This window comes from Colobus angolensis, unplaced genomic scaffold (genome assembly GCF_000951035.1).
Source record: "Colobus angolensis palliatus isolate OR3802 unplaced genomic scaffold, Cang.pa_1.0 Scaffold57, whole genome shotgun sequence".
NCBI classification, from domain to species: Eukaryota; Metazoa; Chordata; class Mammalia; order Primates; family Cercopithecidae; genus Colobus; species Colobus angolensis.
Window position 1 is genome coordinate 7,770,127 of NW_012119265.1, and position 18,686 is coordinate 7,788,812.

At 37.8% G+C, this 18,686-nt stretch overlaps 1 protein-coding gene across 2 annotated transcripts in view; it reads left to right on the forward strand.

The window, feature by feature from the left end:
• The window catches only part of DAAM1 (dishevelled associated activator of morphogenesis 1), a 181,078-nt gene that overhangs the window by 120,857 nt on the left and 41,535 nt on the right, over positions 1-18,686 (forward strand). For both annotated transcript variants that reach the window (XM_011961911.1, XM_011961910.1), the window contains 9 exons: positions 4,161-4,232; positions 9,411-9,505; positions 11,909-12,242; positions 12,856-12,966; positions 13,079-13,182; positions 14,390-14,456; positions 14,679-14,796; positions 15,229-15,367; positions 15,653-15,711. In XM_011961911.1, the coding sequence (XP_011817301.1) occupies positions 4,161-4,232; positions 9,411-9,505; positions 11,909-12,242; positions 12,856-12,966; positions 13,079-13,182; positions 14,390-14,456; positions 14,679-14,796; positions 15,229-15,367; positions 15,653-15,711 (1,099 nt within the window). The remainder of the gene's footprint in view (positions 1-4,160; positions 4,233-9,410; positions 9,506-11,908; positions 12,243-12,855; positions 12,967-13,078; positions 13,183-14,389; positions 14,457-14,678; positions 14,797-15,228; positions 15,368-15,652; positions 15,712-18,686) is intronic.

Sequence of the window (18,686 nt, forward strand, 5' to 3'; positions counted from 1 at the left end):
TCACTTATATCAATGGAAGACTTCAGCTGCTACCAAGAAATTGTCACACAGATTTCTAAGTATATGAGTGTAGATATTTTGAACATTTTAGCATGCTTTGGGTATACAAATCTTGTCCCAAATCAGAGATATTCTCTCTGCATAAACAGCTGATATTGAGGTTATGGTGAGTTTTAAAAATAGAAATCCAGTAAGAGAAGACAATTAGTAGAGAAATGGTTTAAATTATTTGCCGTGGGAGGTGGAGGGGTGCCCCAGGAGTGGAGGACAGAGACATTCCAGATGCCAAAGGGTCTTGATGCATTCCATGTCACCCTGAACATCAGACAGACGAAAGCTGTTGTCCTGACCGTGCATAATGCTTTAGAACTTAACTTCTATTTTAATTGTAAAAATAGTGTATGTTCTTGGTAAAATAAAAATTTACATTATATAGAAGTTTACAAGTTTGAAAAAAAAAAAAAAAAACTTCTGCTATCCAGAGGTAACCATTGTTAAGTTTTTTAAATATTTCTGGAAATGTTTGTGTGTAGTGTATACATATTTTTCCCTATAGATGGGAAAGATGATATTCTGAAACATTCTCTCCCCAACAATATATTTACTTGTCTTTTCTTTATTGTGTGTGAGGATAGGATCTTGCTATGTCACCCTGGCTGGTGAACTCCTAAGCTCGAGCAGTCCTCCCACCTCAGCCTCCTGAGTAGCTAGGGCTACAGGCCTGTATCAACAAGCCTGGCTAATTGTTTTATTTATTTATTTATTTTGGAGAGATGAAGTCTTGCTGTGTTGCCCAGGCTGATCTTGAACTCCTGGTCTCAAGTGATCCTCCCACCTTAGCCTCCCAAAGTGCCTGGATTACAGGTGTGAGCCACTGCACCTAGCCCCTCTCTGTATATATTTGTTCCCCTTTGTATCGTTTGTTAATTCAAACAGTGCTGTAGTGAAAAATTTTCGTGATTATATATCTGTGCAAGTGTGAATATGTAATTTTAGGCTAAATTCCTGAAAGTAAACTTACAGGGGCAAAGGCTATATGGATTTTAAATGTGAACAATTACTAGCAAAATTTACTTCCAAACTGGTTGCTGTAATTTTTACAGTCCCAGTTACAAGGATACTGAATGGCCATAACGGGAGACTCTGGAACAGTATCATTATCGTCAGAGCTAGCATTTATTGAGCGTGTTTTGTGTATACTCTTCCCAGTGCTTGCTTTATTTGTAGTAACTTTTTAAGTTCTCGCAAAGATGCTATGAGGAGGCAGGCACCTATTTCACAGGTAAGGAAACTAAAACTGAGTCACAAAGAGGTTACTTAAGAGTCACACAGCTAGTGAGTAACTAAGGGTTCAAATGCTATTGGTGGTGAGAGAAGTGTATCACAGTCATCTTGGAGGTGATAGAGATGATAGTGAAGTCCCAGAAATAGCTGTGAATGTCTACCTCAGTAAGAAGGAGAACTAAGAGACAATGTAAAATTTATTCTTATAGGCAAAGTGATGTTGAGAAAAATAATGCATTTAAAGAGGATGAGAGAGGATCTCTTAGAATTTTTTACTAGCTACTGACCAGAAATTTGGAATGAAAAATGTGCTATTTGGAAATAAGGTGAAACTAGAAAGACTGTGTATTTCTTTATCTTTTAAAAGAGTTGGATGTTTAAAAAAACAAAAGTCAGTGTTCTTTAAGGCACTTTGTACTGTACAAGTTCTCTTTTCTGGCGAAGGGCTCTCCCATTCACAGAATTTGGGATAATAGGAGCAAAGTATACAATCTAGAACAGAAGTTAAAACAGTAGTTAGTGCAGGCTGAGAGCAAGAAGTGTCAAGGTGAATTGCATCCAGCAGGAAATCTTGTCCATGAATATTCTCTTATAGGTGTCTATCAACCTCCTAAGGTAAAAAGAAGAGTTGGATTAGAGAAATAATAAAATTAATGTTCAGAGCCCCCCTCTCCTCTCCTCCTGCCAGAGAACAATTGCATTCATCTCCTTCTGGCCTATGTTTCTACAGAGCTACAGACTCTTAACGCCTCACGAAGGAGGAGGAGAGAGTTTTGGTTCAGAGATGGGAGTTTCACATGGCTCCTGCAGCACATATCTGTATGCAGGGACCAGTATTGCACAGTGGAAACTGGAGATACATGGCCCAAATTCAGAACTTTGAGGATCACATTAGTACATTTACAAGAAACATTCACATACTTTAGCTTGTTTGGTTTTCTCAGCACTGAGGCATGTGAAATAAAAATGAAGCCTTCTTCCCCTTATTTTGATGACAGTATCTACATGTACTGTTAATCTATTTGCATTATTAAAACATTTCCAAACTGTAGACTTCTCTCTATGTACCAATCTTCAGTTTCAAGAATGATCTCTCTTCTGTAACTGTTAAATATTAAGCTTACAACAGACAGGCTCTTGTGGGACCTCAGACATGCGACTTGATTTTGTTTTAGTTTTGGAAATTTGCCCTACTTTGGGGGAATGGAGAGATCTGGCACCTTCTACTTCGTTTTATAGGTTCAAATACCATTGAATATCACTGTGAGTTTTGGCTTGTTAAATACATTGGTAAGAGTGGGATTTTGCTAATTTTAATACTCCCTTTTAAGAGGAAAGAAGGGTTTAGCATTTATACTACCACTATAGCTATTTTATTAACATGTTAAAGTATAATCAAGGCCTGTTTCTAAAAACTCATCAGATTTCCTAAATGTTTTGAAACTATGGGAGTGTAATCCAGTCTAACTTCAAAGCCTCTGCTGTAGCCTTAGTCCCCATCATCTGGCTTGTTCAATCTCCAGATGAAATTCACACAACTGCCTGAGTTGAGGTATCAGTTACTGCCAGCTTTTAAGGCACTGTAAGCGACTTTGCCCCCTTGTTGTGACTACTTAAAAAATAGTTTTGAAATTACATTTCTTTTATTCCACCTGTGTAGACCTGTCTGGAAAGATTTGCTTACAGAAAGTGTTTTTTCGAGGCACAGTATAGGACTGAAATTAAATGCCCCACCTTGAAACCACTCTCCTGAGGGTTGGGATTCTGACATCAGGATATAGAGCTCTACTAAAAGAGATGTTAAAACATAGGAGGTAGTCACTACTTCATTATGAGACAGCAGCTGCGTGTACATGGCACAGCATCTTCTCCACTGGGATGGGATATCGATTGTCCTCAGGTGCTCTTTGAATGTGAAGCTAAAGAACCAAAATTTTCCTTTTTGGGTCTGTTTGATCACACAAGTGACTCGCAGCCACATAGATGTGCAAACAGAAATCCCTGACCACAGTGCCATCTTCTGCTGGGCTCAGTGTTCAGGTGGAGCAGAGGCCACAGCCAACTGATAACTGATTTTTTTTTGTTATTTTTGAGATTCCGCTTCAGGTTGGCATAGATCTCCCATCCACAGAAGCCCTGGGGAGCTTAGGGACTGGCTCCAGGTCACCCTGCTCTGTAAGAGGCAAGGCTAGCTGGGACAGTTTAGGAATTGGTGCCTGAGTTCTTTGGGTTTCAGTTCTTTTCCACTCAGAGGCACTACCTTTTCTATCAAAACTCCTAAGCTGTCACAGCATGAGGGCTGTGCCTCGGACTAATGTGAGTTCATTTTACTACCTTCCATTCAGTGTCAGGCTTTCTTCTTCTACCTCTTCATCTGAAGCAGTACTTACTTTTTGCCACATCAAATGAAACCCTTCTTCAAGTTTTTACTGCCTGCTGGAGTCTGAATACACTCACGGGAAAAGTTTGGTTAATAACTGGCTGAATCCTATGGTCACCTTTAAGGCAAGTTTCCTTCTCTCATGGATTCCATCCAGGTGTGTAGTCTAACAGTACTGTCCAGTGTGACATAGCCCCTGAAGGAAAACAACTTTACACCACTTAAATTCTTCTTGATCCATGCTTCAGAAAACGTCCCCTTGTTACACCTAACTCGCACTTCAGCATTCTTTGTGGAAATTGAGGTGGGAAGACCACCCTAGTCAAGTAGGCAGTCCGATCATTTAAAGCCAACATTTAAAAATAAATATGTCATACCTTTGTGTCTTCTCAAGGCTTGAGTGGGTCATTGTCTGGGTGCTCTGGAAGTCGGATGTGTGTCTAGGTGCTGTGTGTGTATGTTGGGTGGTATGTCACTTTTTTTCCCCCCTTTTTAGGACCAAGAAGAAAACAAGGGAGCTACAAGTTGGCCTGAATTCTACATTGATCAGCTCAATTCCATGGCTGCTGTAAGTAGACTTTTATGTTCTTTGACACATCATTTAAAATGCAAGTATAGTACAAAGTACACAGTTGCACAGTAAATTCGATTGAGTATGACCTACCAAATGTCAGTACCTTTCCAAACTCCATCCTAAACATTCCATGCTGGGGAAAGGAAAGAGGGTAGGAGGGATACTTGGCAAAGTGATTTTTCCAGTATGTTTTAAATAAAATCAGCACACACTAAAATATAATTGAGTTTAATGTTGTAAGTGAAAATGTAGTCTGAAATCTGGCTTGTGTTCAACTTTAACTTGCAATTGCTCTTACCAGTCACTTGCAGCTTGGTTATGGCAACACTATTTTAAAAGTTAATACCATTTTAAAATAATATGATTAAGCGATTTTTTTTTTACTGTATTCCTCCCATTCTCTTTCTTACTGAGAACTTGGTTATTTCCTGGCTTCTTGATTTTACAGGGGACCAAGTACTCTTTTACTCATATAATAGGTCAGGAATTCATGAAGTAAGTGGTTTAATGAAAAGGCATCATAATGGTAGTGCTGAGATGTCCTTGGAAAGTCTTTAGTACATGAATTGTTGGTTCAGTAATTGCTTAATATATATTCTCAATGCCTAAAATATGAATTCTAAGTGCATGGATGTCTGTGATGTCAGCATTGCCAGCAGCTTGAGGGACACCTATTCATCACAGCTAAAATTCACAGCAGAAAATAAGTCATCGACCTTTGAGCCTTAGTAGCTTAAATCCCATCCCTGCTGGTAAGATTTAGAGGTTGCCCACAGTAGAATGCAGTCTTTGTCTCAGTGGGCACACTCATGATTTTAAGAGTCAGTCTGTTATATTCATGTTTATAACATGCAAGTAGATGATAGTTTCGAGAATACTTTCTTCTACCTCCTTCCTGCCTTCCCTTTTTATGGAGAATAAATTTCTTATCACTCAAAACAAGCATTTTAAATGGTCTCATAACATTTTCCTGCTGCTGGAATAGTTAAAAACTGATTAGAATATGTGAGTCATTCACACGTTTCCTAAACTTTTAGAGGTCTTGACTTTTAGTAACTTCCTCTTTTTTAGCTTTTTTCTTAGAAGATGCTTCTTCTGTTGTCATACAATGAATAATAAACAGCCTGTTTAATATATATATGTATATATAAAAATTGTAGAAGAAACTACGTAAGTTTTTCCCCAAGGGTTTCTAATCTAAAAACATAGCAGAAATGGACAGAAAATAACCACCAAATCCTTATTCAAGGCATCTCACACAATGCCAAAGATGAGAAAAGGGTGATCTCAGCATTTGTGTGAATATGCCAACAGAACATGAGATTTGTGATGACCACCGGGGATTTTCTGTGCATCTGCCTAAGCAATAATAATTTGGAGCCATTTATATTTCCTGCATATAAAGGCTCTTTTCTGAATTCTTGCTCCTGGCTGTTAGGAAAAAAAGAATTGTTTCTCTTTCTAATTAAATCTGCATTATTTGTTATCTAACAAGAGAAGTGGCTTATTTGTTAATGAATTCCCTTCTATAAATGGGGAAATACTAAGTTCTATGTGGATTTTTCCTTTCTTCAAGTATAGGACAGTTAGATTAATTTGTCCTTTAGTGACTTTACCCCTGCCTTGTCTGGAGTAGAGTTGGCTCATTTGTGTGCTACAGGGTCCGTGATGTGCCAACATGTGGCCCTCCTTTAAGAGCCTTCTCTCTCCTCCATCCAGCTCCTTGGACAATTCTTTGCCACATTCTTGAGTGATCTACATTTTAACTGCTGTGTGTTTGGTTCCTAATCCAAAATCCTTCCCAAGAGCACCACAAGTCTATTAAATTGTCAGTGACTTTGTTACACTTTTTGTGTCAAACACCTAAGAAAGCTTTCTAATGTTCCTTTTAGGACTGAGCCAGCATCTTTCCAGGGTCAAAGGTAAAAGGCATTAATGGTCCATGAATTAATGAGGCCTCAAAATTCCTGCATACTTCAGGAAATAAGGAGATCTGATGAGACCAGAAACCCTATGCTGGGTTTTCTGTTTTTCTCAACATTCTGATTGCCACCACCGCCTTGCATACATAGTTCTGGCTAATCACTATGATGTCTGTACTGGAGAATTCTTGATAACACACAGCAGAAGTCCTGAAATATTGTACCTGGGGCCATGGAAAGGCACACAAGTCCTCCAAATCCTTTCATGGCCCAGCAGCTAGACTCTTTGGTTCTCTGCTTAGGGCATTCTTGAAGGAGTGTTTGTCCACATTGTCATCACCCATTGTCTGCAGAATCAGCAGCAACTACTACATGACAAGCAGGGTAACTAACAGGCACTTTATATGTTATTTGAGGTCCCACCAGCATCCTATGCTGTAAATGCTATTTATAAATAAGGAGTCTGCGACTCCAGAAAGGTTACCTTGCCCAAGGTTATCTAATTAGGAGGTGGTCATCTAATTGGGAATTTAAACCTATCTGTCTGAGCCCAAAGACTCCTTTCCAGTTTGCCTCTCACTAATTCAGTTTTTGAAACCCTGTGGCATGTGAAAGAGGCCTGGTTATCCCACCTTCTCCCCACCCCCAGGCCTAGCAAGGCTGACTTTTCTGAGATGGTACAGGCATCTGTTTTCTTTAATGCCTTAAGAGTCTGATAAACAGTCCAGATTGAGAACTGCAGCACTTACTAGTCTGTGAAGCCAGCCTTTTGTGGAACAAGTTCAATTACTTTATGTAAGCCTCATTACAAGAATGCTTTGTTCTTTAAAGGACCCCGAGTGATCTGTTGACTTTTAAAGAGTGAAAAATAGTATAATAAAGGAGTGCGGCCTAACATCTAGAAGGACCTCGGCTTTCTTTATATGTGGCTTCTCCATGCTTTCTCAAGGAAGAAGACTGTGAGGTGAAGTTCAGTATGCTTAGTGGGCTGGCTTATTGATTTCCCACCAAAGAAACTATTCAAATGAGAGCTAAGTTCCAGACTCCCAGCAGGAATGACTTCTGGGCCACATTTGTGCATCTCTGTCAGACCTGCGTGTTCCAATGTACACCTCAGCAGCTTTGACAAAAAGACCCTCTGCAAGGATGCACTTTGTCCTTTGTCTGCTTCTCATGTGAGCACGTGTTTAGTAAGTGCATAGAGCATTCAAAGAAGCCTCCACAAGGCCTGTACATACTAGATATTTGGCATAGTAGTCATCTTCAGAAATGTAGGCATCTCCCTTATCTACTAAAAGCTGCAAATTAAACCTTCTTCCTAAATGTCAGGCTTGAAAGCTTTAAATTTTGTATAAATTATTTTATTTTGAAAAGTCACATTTAGAACATCAACTTCAGCTACATATCCTGAGTTGTCTCAGCACAATAAATATAACCTCAGAACCAAATCTGAACATAGAAAATGTATCACACATAGAAAATATATCACACATAGAAAATGTTGTAGTCTCTTCTGTTTTGAGAGAAAGGTTATATTCTTTACACAGTATTGGGAAAGGAAGTTCCAATTTAATTTTCTTTGACATTTCATAAATCTCCCAACTCTAGTATGGAGAAGCTTAATATAGACTGCTGCTATTCATATGTTCCGCCCTCCCCAAGATTTTTAAAAGGATAAATACGTGCAGTTTTATTTGTACTAGTGACCCACAGTAAAATGTGTAGTCATTAATTTGGGGATAGTTTTGTGTCATTAAGCTTAGCAACAAGGAATGATCTTCATAAAAGGCTTGGTTCTGAGCTACAGATTCAAAGTGATTTCATAAGAGTCCAAATGAGTTCAGTTGTATCATTGGAGATTAAATGTTCTTGGCTGGATTTGTGTGAATTTTCCAGGGGATGGGTCTCTGGGAGCTTTGGGAGAATTCATTGGCTGTCTCTGCACCCAGCTTCCTTCCTCACCATCCTCTGGTTACAGCTGTCCATGAGCATCACCAGCAAGAGGACAACTTTACAGAAACAATAACAAGATTTTAAAAACTGAAAAACTACTGGGTTTTATTTCAGTTGCCATAAATGATACTGGTATATTTATTTTGCTTTGACCTTTACTCTTCTCATTATGAAACCATATTTAGGTTTTAGTTAACATTTAGTTACTTAATGCTGATTCTATTGATTGTCACCCTTGATGATTTATGGTCCTGAAAGAAAGGCTAAGACTGGGTCATTGAGACCCATGGATATGAATCAAGCTTTTCTTTTTCAGTACAGTCACCCCAATCTGTTTCCCAGCCAAGCATTTCTATCAGAATTTGTAATAGGTAAAAAGATTAAACTAGACAAGCATGTGTTCAGAATAGGATGAAGAAAAGGGACCAGGAGCTCCATGAGTGGAGGATCCTGGAGTCATAAGACTGGGGGTACTTTAGTACAACCAGGTGATCACAGAGTCAAAGGGAATGGAAAGGACTAGACACCTTACTGGCATTCACAATTTTATAATAACAACCACAGTCTTACATAGAACCTTGCTCCTGCGGCATCAGCATTGCCTAGAAATTTGTCAGGAATGCAACTTCTCAGACCTCACCCCAGACATACAAAACCGGGCTCCACGGTTTAACATTATCCTCAGGTGATTTTCATATACACATTAAAGTCTGAGAAGCACTGCTCTAGCAGATCCCTGGGTAGAAACACACACACACACTCCGTATCCTGATTTCTAAATGATATTGAATAATTTCTAGAAGTTAAGCATTTACTCTGAAGGAATTGTCTATCCTAGTAATAGCTCCAAATGAATTGTTCTTCTTAAAAAATAATTTGATGTAACAAAATCCCTTTGGTCTTGATCACACTTTTTGGCTGAGGAATAGGAATGATAGCGTGGGAGGACTGCTGCCCACCTCCTGTTTTTAATAATGTGATAGTATTATCTTTAATTGCCAGAATGTTGTATTCAACTACAGGTTCAGTCTTATTTCTATCAAATACAAATAGTAGTATCTACATCAAAGGGTAATTATAGAATAGTTATACAAACATTTGGGCAACATCATCTCTACTAAGATTTCTAAACTTTTCCCTAAAGCTTTATTTAAAATTTGAAGGACTTAACTTACTTACTCATAGATTTATTGTTTATATTTAAAGTGGTAGTAGCAAATAATCTGTAGGTTTGTCTTGTTTGCACTGTAATTAAAAAATAGAATTTGAAGAAGTAACTTCTGTTTTCTTTGCATAGAGAAAATCTCTGCTGGCTTTAGAGAAGGAAGAAGAAGAAGAGAGAAGTAAAACTATAGAGAGTTTAAAGACAGCACTGAGGACAAAACCAATGAGGTAATTTTCCCTTGGAGAGCACTTTTTTTTTTTTCTCTCCGTCCTTCCTTTTGTTGCAAGAGTCAAACCTTCTAGGAAGTCTTAAGTTAAAACCATAAAATTAAACCATGAATAACATACTTTAATCATTAACATTTAATAGTTATTTTCTTCTGTGAAAAGGTATGCAGGCAGCCACTAAGGATGGCTAAAAAAAAAAAAAAGAGAGACTTTAGCAATGGCAAGTTAGTAGGCAAGAATGTAGAAAAATTGGGACCCTCATTCATTGCTGCTAGGAATGTAAAATTTTGAAGCCACTTTGGAAAAGGGTTTTAACAGTTTCTCAGAATGTTAAATATAGTGTTGCCATATGACTCAATAATTCTACTCCTAGGAATATAGCCAAGGGAAATGAAGACATGTCTCCCAAAAACATGTATGCAAATTTTCATATCAGCATTATTCGTGATAGCCAAGAGTGGAAATAACCCATATATTGATCAGCTGGTGAATGGATAAATAAATGTTATATATCCACATAATGGAAAATAATTTGGCTACAAAAAAAGGAATGAAGTACTGATACATGCTACAACATGAAATGACCTTGAAATACGCTAAGTGGAAGAAGCCAGTAACAAAAGAGACCACATACTGTATGATTCTATTTATATGAAATTTCCAAAATAGGCCAATCCATAGAAACAGAAAGTAGATTAGTGGTTGCCAGGAGCTGAGGAAGTGGGGAAAATGTTCTCTTTGGGTGATTAAACTGTTCTAAAATTAGCTAGTGGTGTTGGTCACACAGCTCTGTGAATATACTAAAAACTACTGAATTGTTCACTTTAAAAGGATGAATTTTATGGCATGTGAATTATTTCTCAATACAACTATTATTTTTTTTTAAAGATGGATAGACTTTCTGGCAATAGTGATTCATTTCCTCTCTGATAATCAGCTTCTATGTTGTGCCTCCTGCACTTTCATTCCTTTAATGCCACTAGGATTTGGTGAAGTGTTGGGATTCTTATGTTTCATGAGCACAGGTACTATGAATGAAGCCAGCTGGTTTAACGAGCTTGGCTATATCTGGGTCATGTGGTTGGGTGAAAAGGCTAGAAAATAAAGATTCCCTTTCTTTATTTGACTATAAAATGCAAACTAAGAAAAGTCCGATTCATGAAAAATACTGTGTAGTTGTATGACAGAGATCTAGACTATCCTAACTGTGTCAGCATTTGTCTCAATTGTGTTCTGCACTCTCAGATGTCAATCGATATCCAAGCCTAAATACGTTTGGAAAATTATCACATAAACAGGTTATGTTACTTCTGAACTTTTCGATGGCTTTAATATGTACATGTGCACTGTGAGTTAATCTCATTGATTAACAGTAAGTGTAAGAAATACTAATAACGTTAATATGCAACAATAAAGTATTGCTTTATTATTGTATTCAGTATACACAGAATATTGGTATTCCATGTAGCATATCATATAAGAGAATAGTTTTGTTACAAAACCTTAGGGATGTAGATTATCATTTGTTCAACAAGCAAATATCCTGGAATTTAAGGAAGCTTTTGACTTTCATCGATAGGGTGTTTGGATCAGTGATCAGCACTTAAAAGTGCGTCAGCAGTCAACCTATAAAAGCACATGGGCCAGACATGGTCACTCACTATCCCAGCTACTTGGGAGGCTGAGACAGGAGATTTGCTTGAGGCCAGGAGTTCAAGACCAGTCTGGGCAACATAGCAAGTCTCCGTCTCTTAAAAAAAAAAAAAGTTTAAAAAAAATTGACTGGGAACGGTGGCATGCACCTGTAGTCCTGGCTACTTGGGAGGCTGGGGTGGAAGGATCACTTGAGCCCAGGAGTTCAAGGCTACAGTGAGCTATGACAGAGCAAGAGCCTGTCTCTCTTAAAAAAAAAAAAAAAAAAAAGGATGGGGGGAGGGGGCATGAGAACTATATACTAAATAACACAGGAGCAGCAGATGATTTTAATCTAAGACAAGATATGTTTTCTGAGTATTCTCTTGCTTCGGATTTTTTTTTTTTTTTTTTTTTTTTTTTTGAGGCAGAGTCTCGCTCTGTCACCCAGGCTAGAGTGCAGTGGCGTGATCCCGGCTCACTGCATTGCTTCTGATTTTTTATGAATATACGATCTGTTGTTTGGTTCTTTGTACCCATTGAGATATGTTTATCACAAATGGAGGAGTTTTTTTTTCACACTTTTGGTTAGACCTGACCATTGGGTCTGTGCCAAGGAAGAGGCAAAGAATTAAAAAGGCTTCATCAGTGTAAGGCTTTTGGCACTTCAGGAACTAAATCTTTCTTTCCCCTGCCCTACAGACTTTTCTATTAAGGGCCAGTATAAAACCCCAAAGGCACTTAAGTGTGGTGCGCTTCTCTTCATGACAGGTTTGTAACCAGATTCATCGACTTGGATGGCCTGTCGTGTATCCTCAACTTTCTAAAGACCATGGACTATGAGACCTCAGAGTCTCGAATACATACTTCTCTCATTGGCTGTATAAAGGCATTAATGAACAACTCTCAAGGCCGGGCTCATGTCCTGGCTCATTCTGAGAGTATTAATGTAATTGCTCAGAGTCTGAGCACAGAGAACATTAAAACAAAGGTGGCCGTGCTGGAAATCTTGGGCGCCGTGTGCCTGGTTCCCGGGGGCCACAAGAAGGTTCTACAGGCCATGCTGCACTACCAGAAGTATGCCAGCGAAAGGACCCGCTTTCAGGTGGGTGTTCCCTCAGCCTTCTTCACTCACCCCTTCTTTAAAGTCTGCTCAAACACATGCTTTTCCTGTCCCTGAAGGGGGAACATTACTTGAGATGTCCCCTTGTGGTGATTACTCACAGTGTGACTTTAAACATTCCCTTCTTCTTAGGTTTAAGAACCAGAGAATAGAGTATACTTTCAATAGTTGATCAGTCTGGGCCTTTAGATTTGCAGAACTTGAAAATGTGGCCTTTCATCCTACATGTCATACAGCACACATCTTTTGAACCCACCAAACTGAGTGTTTCCTGAAAATTTTATAGCTTGCCATTCTTGAATTAGGATCAATACGAATAATTTTTCATATTTCACTATATTACTCAGATGTAAAAAGCAAGCAGAGGTAATGAAGCAAAGGCTTTTGTATACATGTATGTATCATGTAATAATTTTGAAATTAGAGTTTTTAAGACTGTTCTTAAGGAAAAAAAGGGTGGCTTTCTATGGGTCAGTGTAATCCTGACTAAACATAAGATTTTAAAAGTTAATTTTTGAGTATAAAAAATTTCATAAAATGAACATAAGGTTAGTAATGTTTCAGTCCTTTGTTTTTATATTTATATTTTTGATAGACATTAATTAACGACTTGGATAAAAGCACTGGGCGGTATCGAGATGAAGTGAGTCTCAAGACTGCCATCATGTCCTTCATTAATGCAGTGCTCAGCCAAGGTGCAGGAGTGGTAAGAACCTTCTACAAATTAAAAATATATTAGTAAAGAATAATTTATAAAAAGTGATTATTATGTAGTCTAAAAACCACAAATACATATTTTATTGCCCTTTTATTTTCAGGAGAGTTTGGACTTTAGACTTCATCTTCGCTATGAATTTCTGATGTTAGGAATTCAACCTGTAATAGATAAATTAAGGGAACACGAAAATTCAACATTAGATAGGTAAGTCAGACTGTTATGATGTGAGAAAGTTTCGGTGTTTTCCATCTGTATAATGCAGTGCCTCATCAAGTGCTGGCCTGTGGTTACTTGTGCCCTGTCCATAACATAAAGAGCTTGTATCAGAATGTTAGTTCAGCTAATGATGTCTTTATAGTAAGACTTTGTTGATGAGGGAAGCAGCACATTATGTAGAGAACTTAATGTGGGTTTTAGCGTTAGACCTGAATTCATATCCTATCCTAGTCCTGCCTCTTACTCCTGTGTATCCTGGTGAAGTTACTCAATTTTTCTGAATTTTGCTGCTTTTATAACTGCAGAAAAATAGTGCTGGTGGTGATGATGATAATGACAATTATTTTCCAGGACTGTTGTAAGAACTGACTATAAAACCTATGGAATCACTTAGCCCCTTTGATAGGCATTCTGTGAATGTTAATTTCCACTACCTGTTCATTTCCTTGTTTGCTATCATTTCACTATGTCTAAGCTATCCCAACTTGCTTTCAGAGCTTTTCTCTACCACGTCTCTCCTCTCCTGTATATTCATATACTCCAGCATGCTCTTCTCCTTGATATTCTGTGAACATGTCAAAAACACTCTTGCATTAGGGCCTTTGCACTTGCTATTTCCTCAGCTTCGAAATATCTTTTGCAGATGTCCAAATTGTTTGTTCCTTAGTTCCCTGGAGAGAGACCTGTTCTAACTACTGTGTGTACATTATTCACCTCACCTGCCATCATTTTCTATTTACTTTACATAAAATGTATCCTGGGTGTGTAGAATACATAGTAGGAGTTCAATAAATATGTGACTGAATAAATGAATGGCATGATCATTTCTTTTGTGATCTTTAATTCAGCTGGAAGTTAAGTATAGGTATATGGGCATGTTTTTCTATAAAGGGAATCCATAGTGGAATCTGAACTTGATTGCTTTTAAATTTAGTTTTAATTTAATAATTGCCTACTATATGCTAGGCATCCTAGACTTTTAAATTTTTCTCATATTGTGATCTGTTTCACTCAGGTGATGTCTTTTTTTCTTAGAAAGAACATGGTTAAGTTGAAGCATTCAAATTTTATTACGTTGTTTCTTTTGAGATATCTCTGAAAAGTCAGGAAAAACCATGGTATTAATGTCCTCGGTCTTATGCACCTGTGTTTGTAGGATGTTCTACTTAATAACTTTTCTTTCATTATTTTTCAGGCATTTAGACTTTTTTGAAATGCTCCGAAATGAAGATGAACTAGAATTTGCCAAAAGATTTGAACTGGTACGTATGCTTACAATTATTCTGGTTTGACTCATCAGTTCACATTATTTCTCTTTGTGTGTTGTAGAGTCCACATGGACCAATTCTACCTAAAAGCAAAATCAACGCTCTGTTTTGTTTCCTAAGTGGCAGGATTAGCTTCTGTTTGCTTTGAGTTTACTTTACACTGGGGGGATTGAGGAACTTAGATGTTTGATTTGATTTCTTTTTCCTATAAAATAGGTTCACATAGACACAAAAAGTGCAACTCAGATGTTTGAGCTGACCAGGAAGAGGCTGACACATAGTGAAGCTTACCCACATTTCATGTCCATCCTGCACCACTGCCTCCAAATGCCTTGTAAGTGTGTTTGTGACTCACATGTGTGCTTCTGAATGTTTGGACATTGGCCAAAGGGTTCTGGCTCCTGCACAGTGCTGATTACATTGGATGCACACCAGGGATTCCAAGCCTTGGTTTTATGACAGCCAAGTATGTGTGTCTACACGGCTTAAGGGTTGTTACAAAATTTTTTCAATGAAACAAATTAAAATTTTGATTTTAAAAATAGAAAGTATGCCTTACAATCCGTTTAGAAAGGGGTAGAGGGTGCCTCTCAATCAAATAAATGATCATTGCATGTCAAAATTCCATACTTTGGGAAGCATTGGTGCAGATGTTATAAACATCTGTCTGGTTCGGTGGCTCTAAAGGGTGACCACCATTGACAAATATTTGTCCTAGCTTAGAAACAACTTGAAGATTTTTTTTCACTGTTCTTTTCTTTTTTAGACAAGAGGAGTGGCAACACTGTTCAGTACTGGTTACTACTAGATAGAATTATACAGCAGATAGTTATCCAAAATGACAAAGGACAGGACCCTGACTCCACACCTTTGGAAAACTTTAATATTAAGAATGTCGTACGAATGTAAGTCTTCTCTTATTCTGCTGCCTGTGAGATAATGGTGACAATGTAAGATATTTATTTTATCCTACTTCAGAGTAACAGCTGGGAGAGCCGAAATGTTCTAGGGGTCAAATATGAGTTACTATACACCTGCACTACATCTAAGTAACATCTGGTCTTAAATGGGTTTCAAGCATGCACTGACGATTTTCTCTGCAGTAGACTATTTTTGTACCTAGGGAGAATGTAGTTAGCAGTGGACCTTTTATATTTTTTGTAATAAATGCTCCTTGAACTCTTACACAGGTTGGTTAATGAAAATGAAGTTAAGCAGTGGAAAGAACAAGCGGAAAAAATGAGAAAAGGTAAATAATAAGGGCCTGATAAGAGAAGAGGCTGTGTTATTAGTTATTGGGTGACCTTGATTTCCATATATTTTGAAAATTTACATTGATGTTTCTTGACTTTGTGCAAGCAGCCTTTCTTTTTCCATCTTTTAAGGGAATTTTTGCACTGGGCTTCTTAAATTGAGCTATTTTAGTTGTCATAGTGATTCTCAAATATCTTATCCTTTTATGATAATCATGTAAATGTTTTGAAAAGCTTATAGCATTTGCTGTTCAGTATTCCTTAAATCAAATTTTCTTAACTACTAATAATCCAAACCCTTCCCCTACTCCGTCATGTTTCTTTAAATCATACTGAGTTTTAAGAAATATAATAAGGGACTTGAGGGATTATCCAAAATTTTAAAAGAGAAGAACAGGTCACTTGGTTTCAATAATCCAATTCTGTCCATGACCTTGATTTGGTACCAGTTATAAAAAGAGAAGTCATTCAGAAAACCAGTGACCATTGCTGAGATATGTGTTATGAAACATTAGCTGGCCAGCTATTAGTGTGTATTTGAATATGTCTTTGATATTAATCCTCAGTATCAAATGATAGGAGAGACATTTATGTCCATCAGTGTGCCAGCCATACAGAGAAATGTATGTAATTTTCCTTCCTGTTTTAAAATATTAGCAAATTGAAGTTGGCAGCTTTGTGGAAACAGTCATACTGCCAGCCACCATGCTCCCACCATACTGGTTAACTGACTTCCTTTTCCTTTTCCAAGTTATTCACTCACAGCCAATGAAATACAATAACGTTCATCCCAATATTTAATGTGCTGAAAAGCAGGTCCAAGAGATGCCTAAGCATTTCCTTTTCTTTCATCACATTTCCATTGAGCAGAAAAGCAGGGCCATAACTGATATCAGAAAATACCAAATGTGAACTAACTGCTGTCATGTTACGAGTTCCTCATATGTATTCAGATTGCTCTCAAATAAGTGATACTGCACATGCATTTTTAAAAATAAATTTCAGAAACTGCTACAAAAATAATAGAAACATTGACTAAAAATCAGTGTAAAGGGATTAAATGAAAAAGAAAATAGTCAATGAGTGGATATTTTAGGAATACAGTCTAGAGCATGGAGACTCAAGTGTGCAGGTTGAGGAGAGCACTTAGGATGTAAGCTTTCGAGTCATTCATTCATTCGTTCATTCAGTGAATACTTGTTGAATGCGTGTATGTGTCAGACACTGTGCTGAGCTCTGGGTCGGAGTCTCAACTCTCCCCCTTACTAACTGTGTGGATCAGCTAAGTCATTTCCTCTCTTCTCCCCCAGTCTCCACCTTTGCAGCCTGAGGATTAATCCTGACTCACAGCATGGTTGTGAAGATTAAATGGCAAAACAAATATAAGAACATTAGTATAGTGTCTGGCACATACTAGTTGCACAATAAATGATAGCCACTGTTGTAGGATTTAGGTGGCTGAGATGGTGCAAAAGAAAATCACCAATGTCAGTGGGAGGAACAGGTTGTTTTAATGTTTTAAAGTGAAATCATGGGTAGAGTCTAAAAGAGGAAAGATTATAGTTAAACGTTAGTTTTTTTTTTTTCCTAGAAGCTTCAGGTGACAAAATTGTATTAAAGAGGGCATATTTTGATAAAGTAGTCCAAGTGTAGAAGTGATACGGAGACAGAAGTTCTGTGGACCTAAAAGGTAGAGAATATTTGGGGAGAATTCTCTTTAGGGCAGCACACCCAGGAAGTGCTCAATAAAAGCTTAGTGACTGAGTGGTAAATAGATACCATTTGTGGAGAGAGTCATTTAGGCTGGAGCTTCCCAAACCTGGCATACATCAGGATCATCTAAGCCCTATCATCTACATACAAAATAGACTTCTTGGAATAGTGTCTGGGGAGTCTTGAAATGTTGAAACTTCTCAGGTAATTCTGAAATACAGCCAGCTTCATCAAAAGCTAATGACCAGTGAGAGGAAGGCAAGTTTCTAGTCCTGAAATTGTGAAAGAAGAATGAAATGGAGATAAAAGAAGGAAAATGGGATCTAGAGACGTCATTTTTAGATGTATTTCTAGAGAAGTTAGGGAAGCAGCAACAGAGTGGTAGAAGTGGATTGTTGGAAAATCCAGGGATTTCAGTGGCTTGAACTCCTCTCTGTAAACTCTAATTTAGGGGAACTCAGGAGAGAGAAGGTCAGAGATAGAGAAAACAAGAATTTAAATGTGTTACCAAATTTCAGAAATAGAGACCAGCTCTATTAGTGTAGCTCTGCCCCAGTGGGTTATACCTCTAGTGGATTTATTGATATAAAAAGAATAGGAATTGGGGCCATGTATTTGAAATAAAAATCCGCAACCTAAACTTTGTTAGTTCTCTTTTCCAAAATTCATCACGCCTTTCAGCAAGCTTATATTCATTGGCAATGTGAATATGCATTATGCTGAATTGGATGCCCTGTTTTATTATAGCAGGATTGAGGAAGTCAGTAAAACTACAGCTGAGAGTCAATGTTTTTCTCCCCCATGTTACCATGATTCTCGCGTTCTACTGACACCACTCCCCTTAAGATATTTAATACTGAGATAACAGTTGCTTTCATATGTCTTAATAATTGTTTACTGAAAGCATAAAACACTTACTGCAAGTAGCCTTCTGAGGGGAGATGGGAGAAGTGACTCCCTCTGGGGACAAACCCTGGGTCTGAAGGCAGCTCTTCCTCACAGGTAAGATCCTCCCTTCCAGCCTTTCTGCTGGTTGGACGTGAGCTGGCAAACCTAACTCATAAAAGCCAAACTACTCTTTGTCTCATTTCTAATTTGTGAAAAGAGGCCATTTGAATATTTATTTTTTTCCTCATATTGCTAAAGAACCATTTTAATGACAAGATTCTGAATCAACTACCAAACAGGTACCATTCTCCTCCACAAGTAGTCACTCAGACTTTTGTATTTAGAACTGTTGAGTGTAGACTTCTTCAGT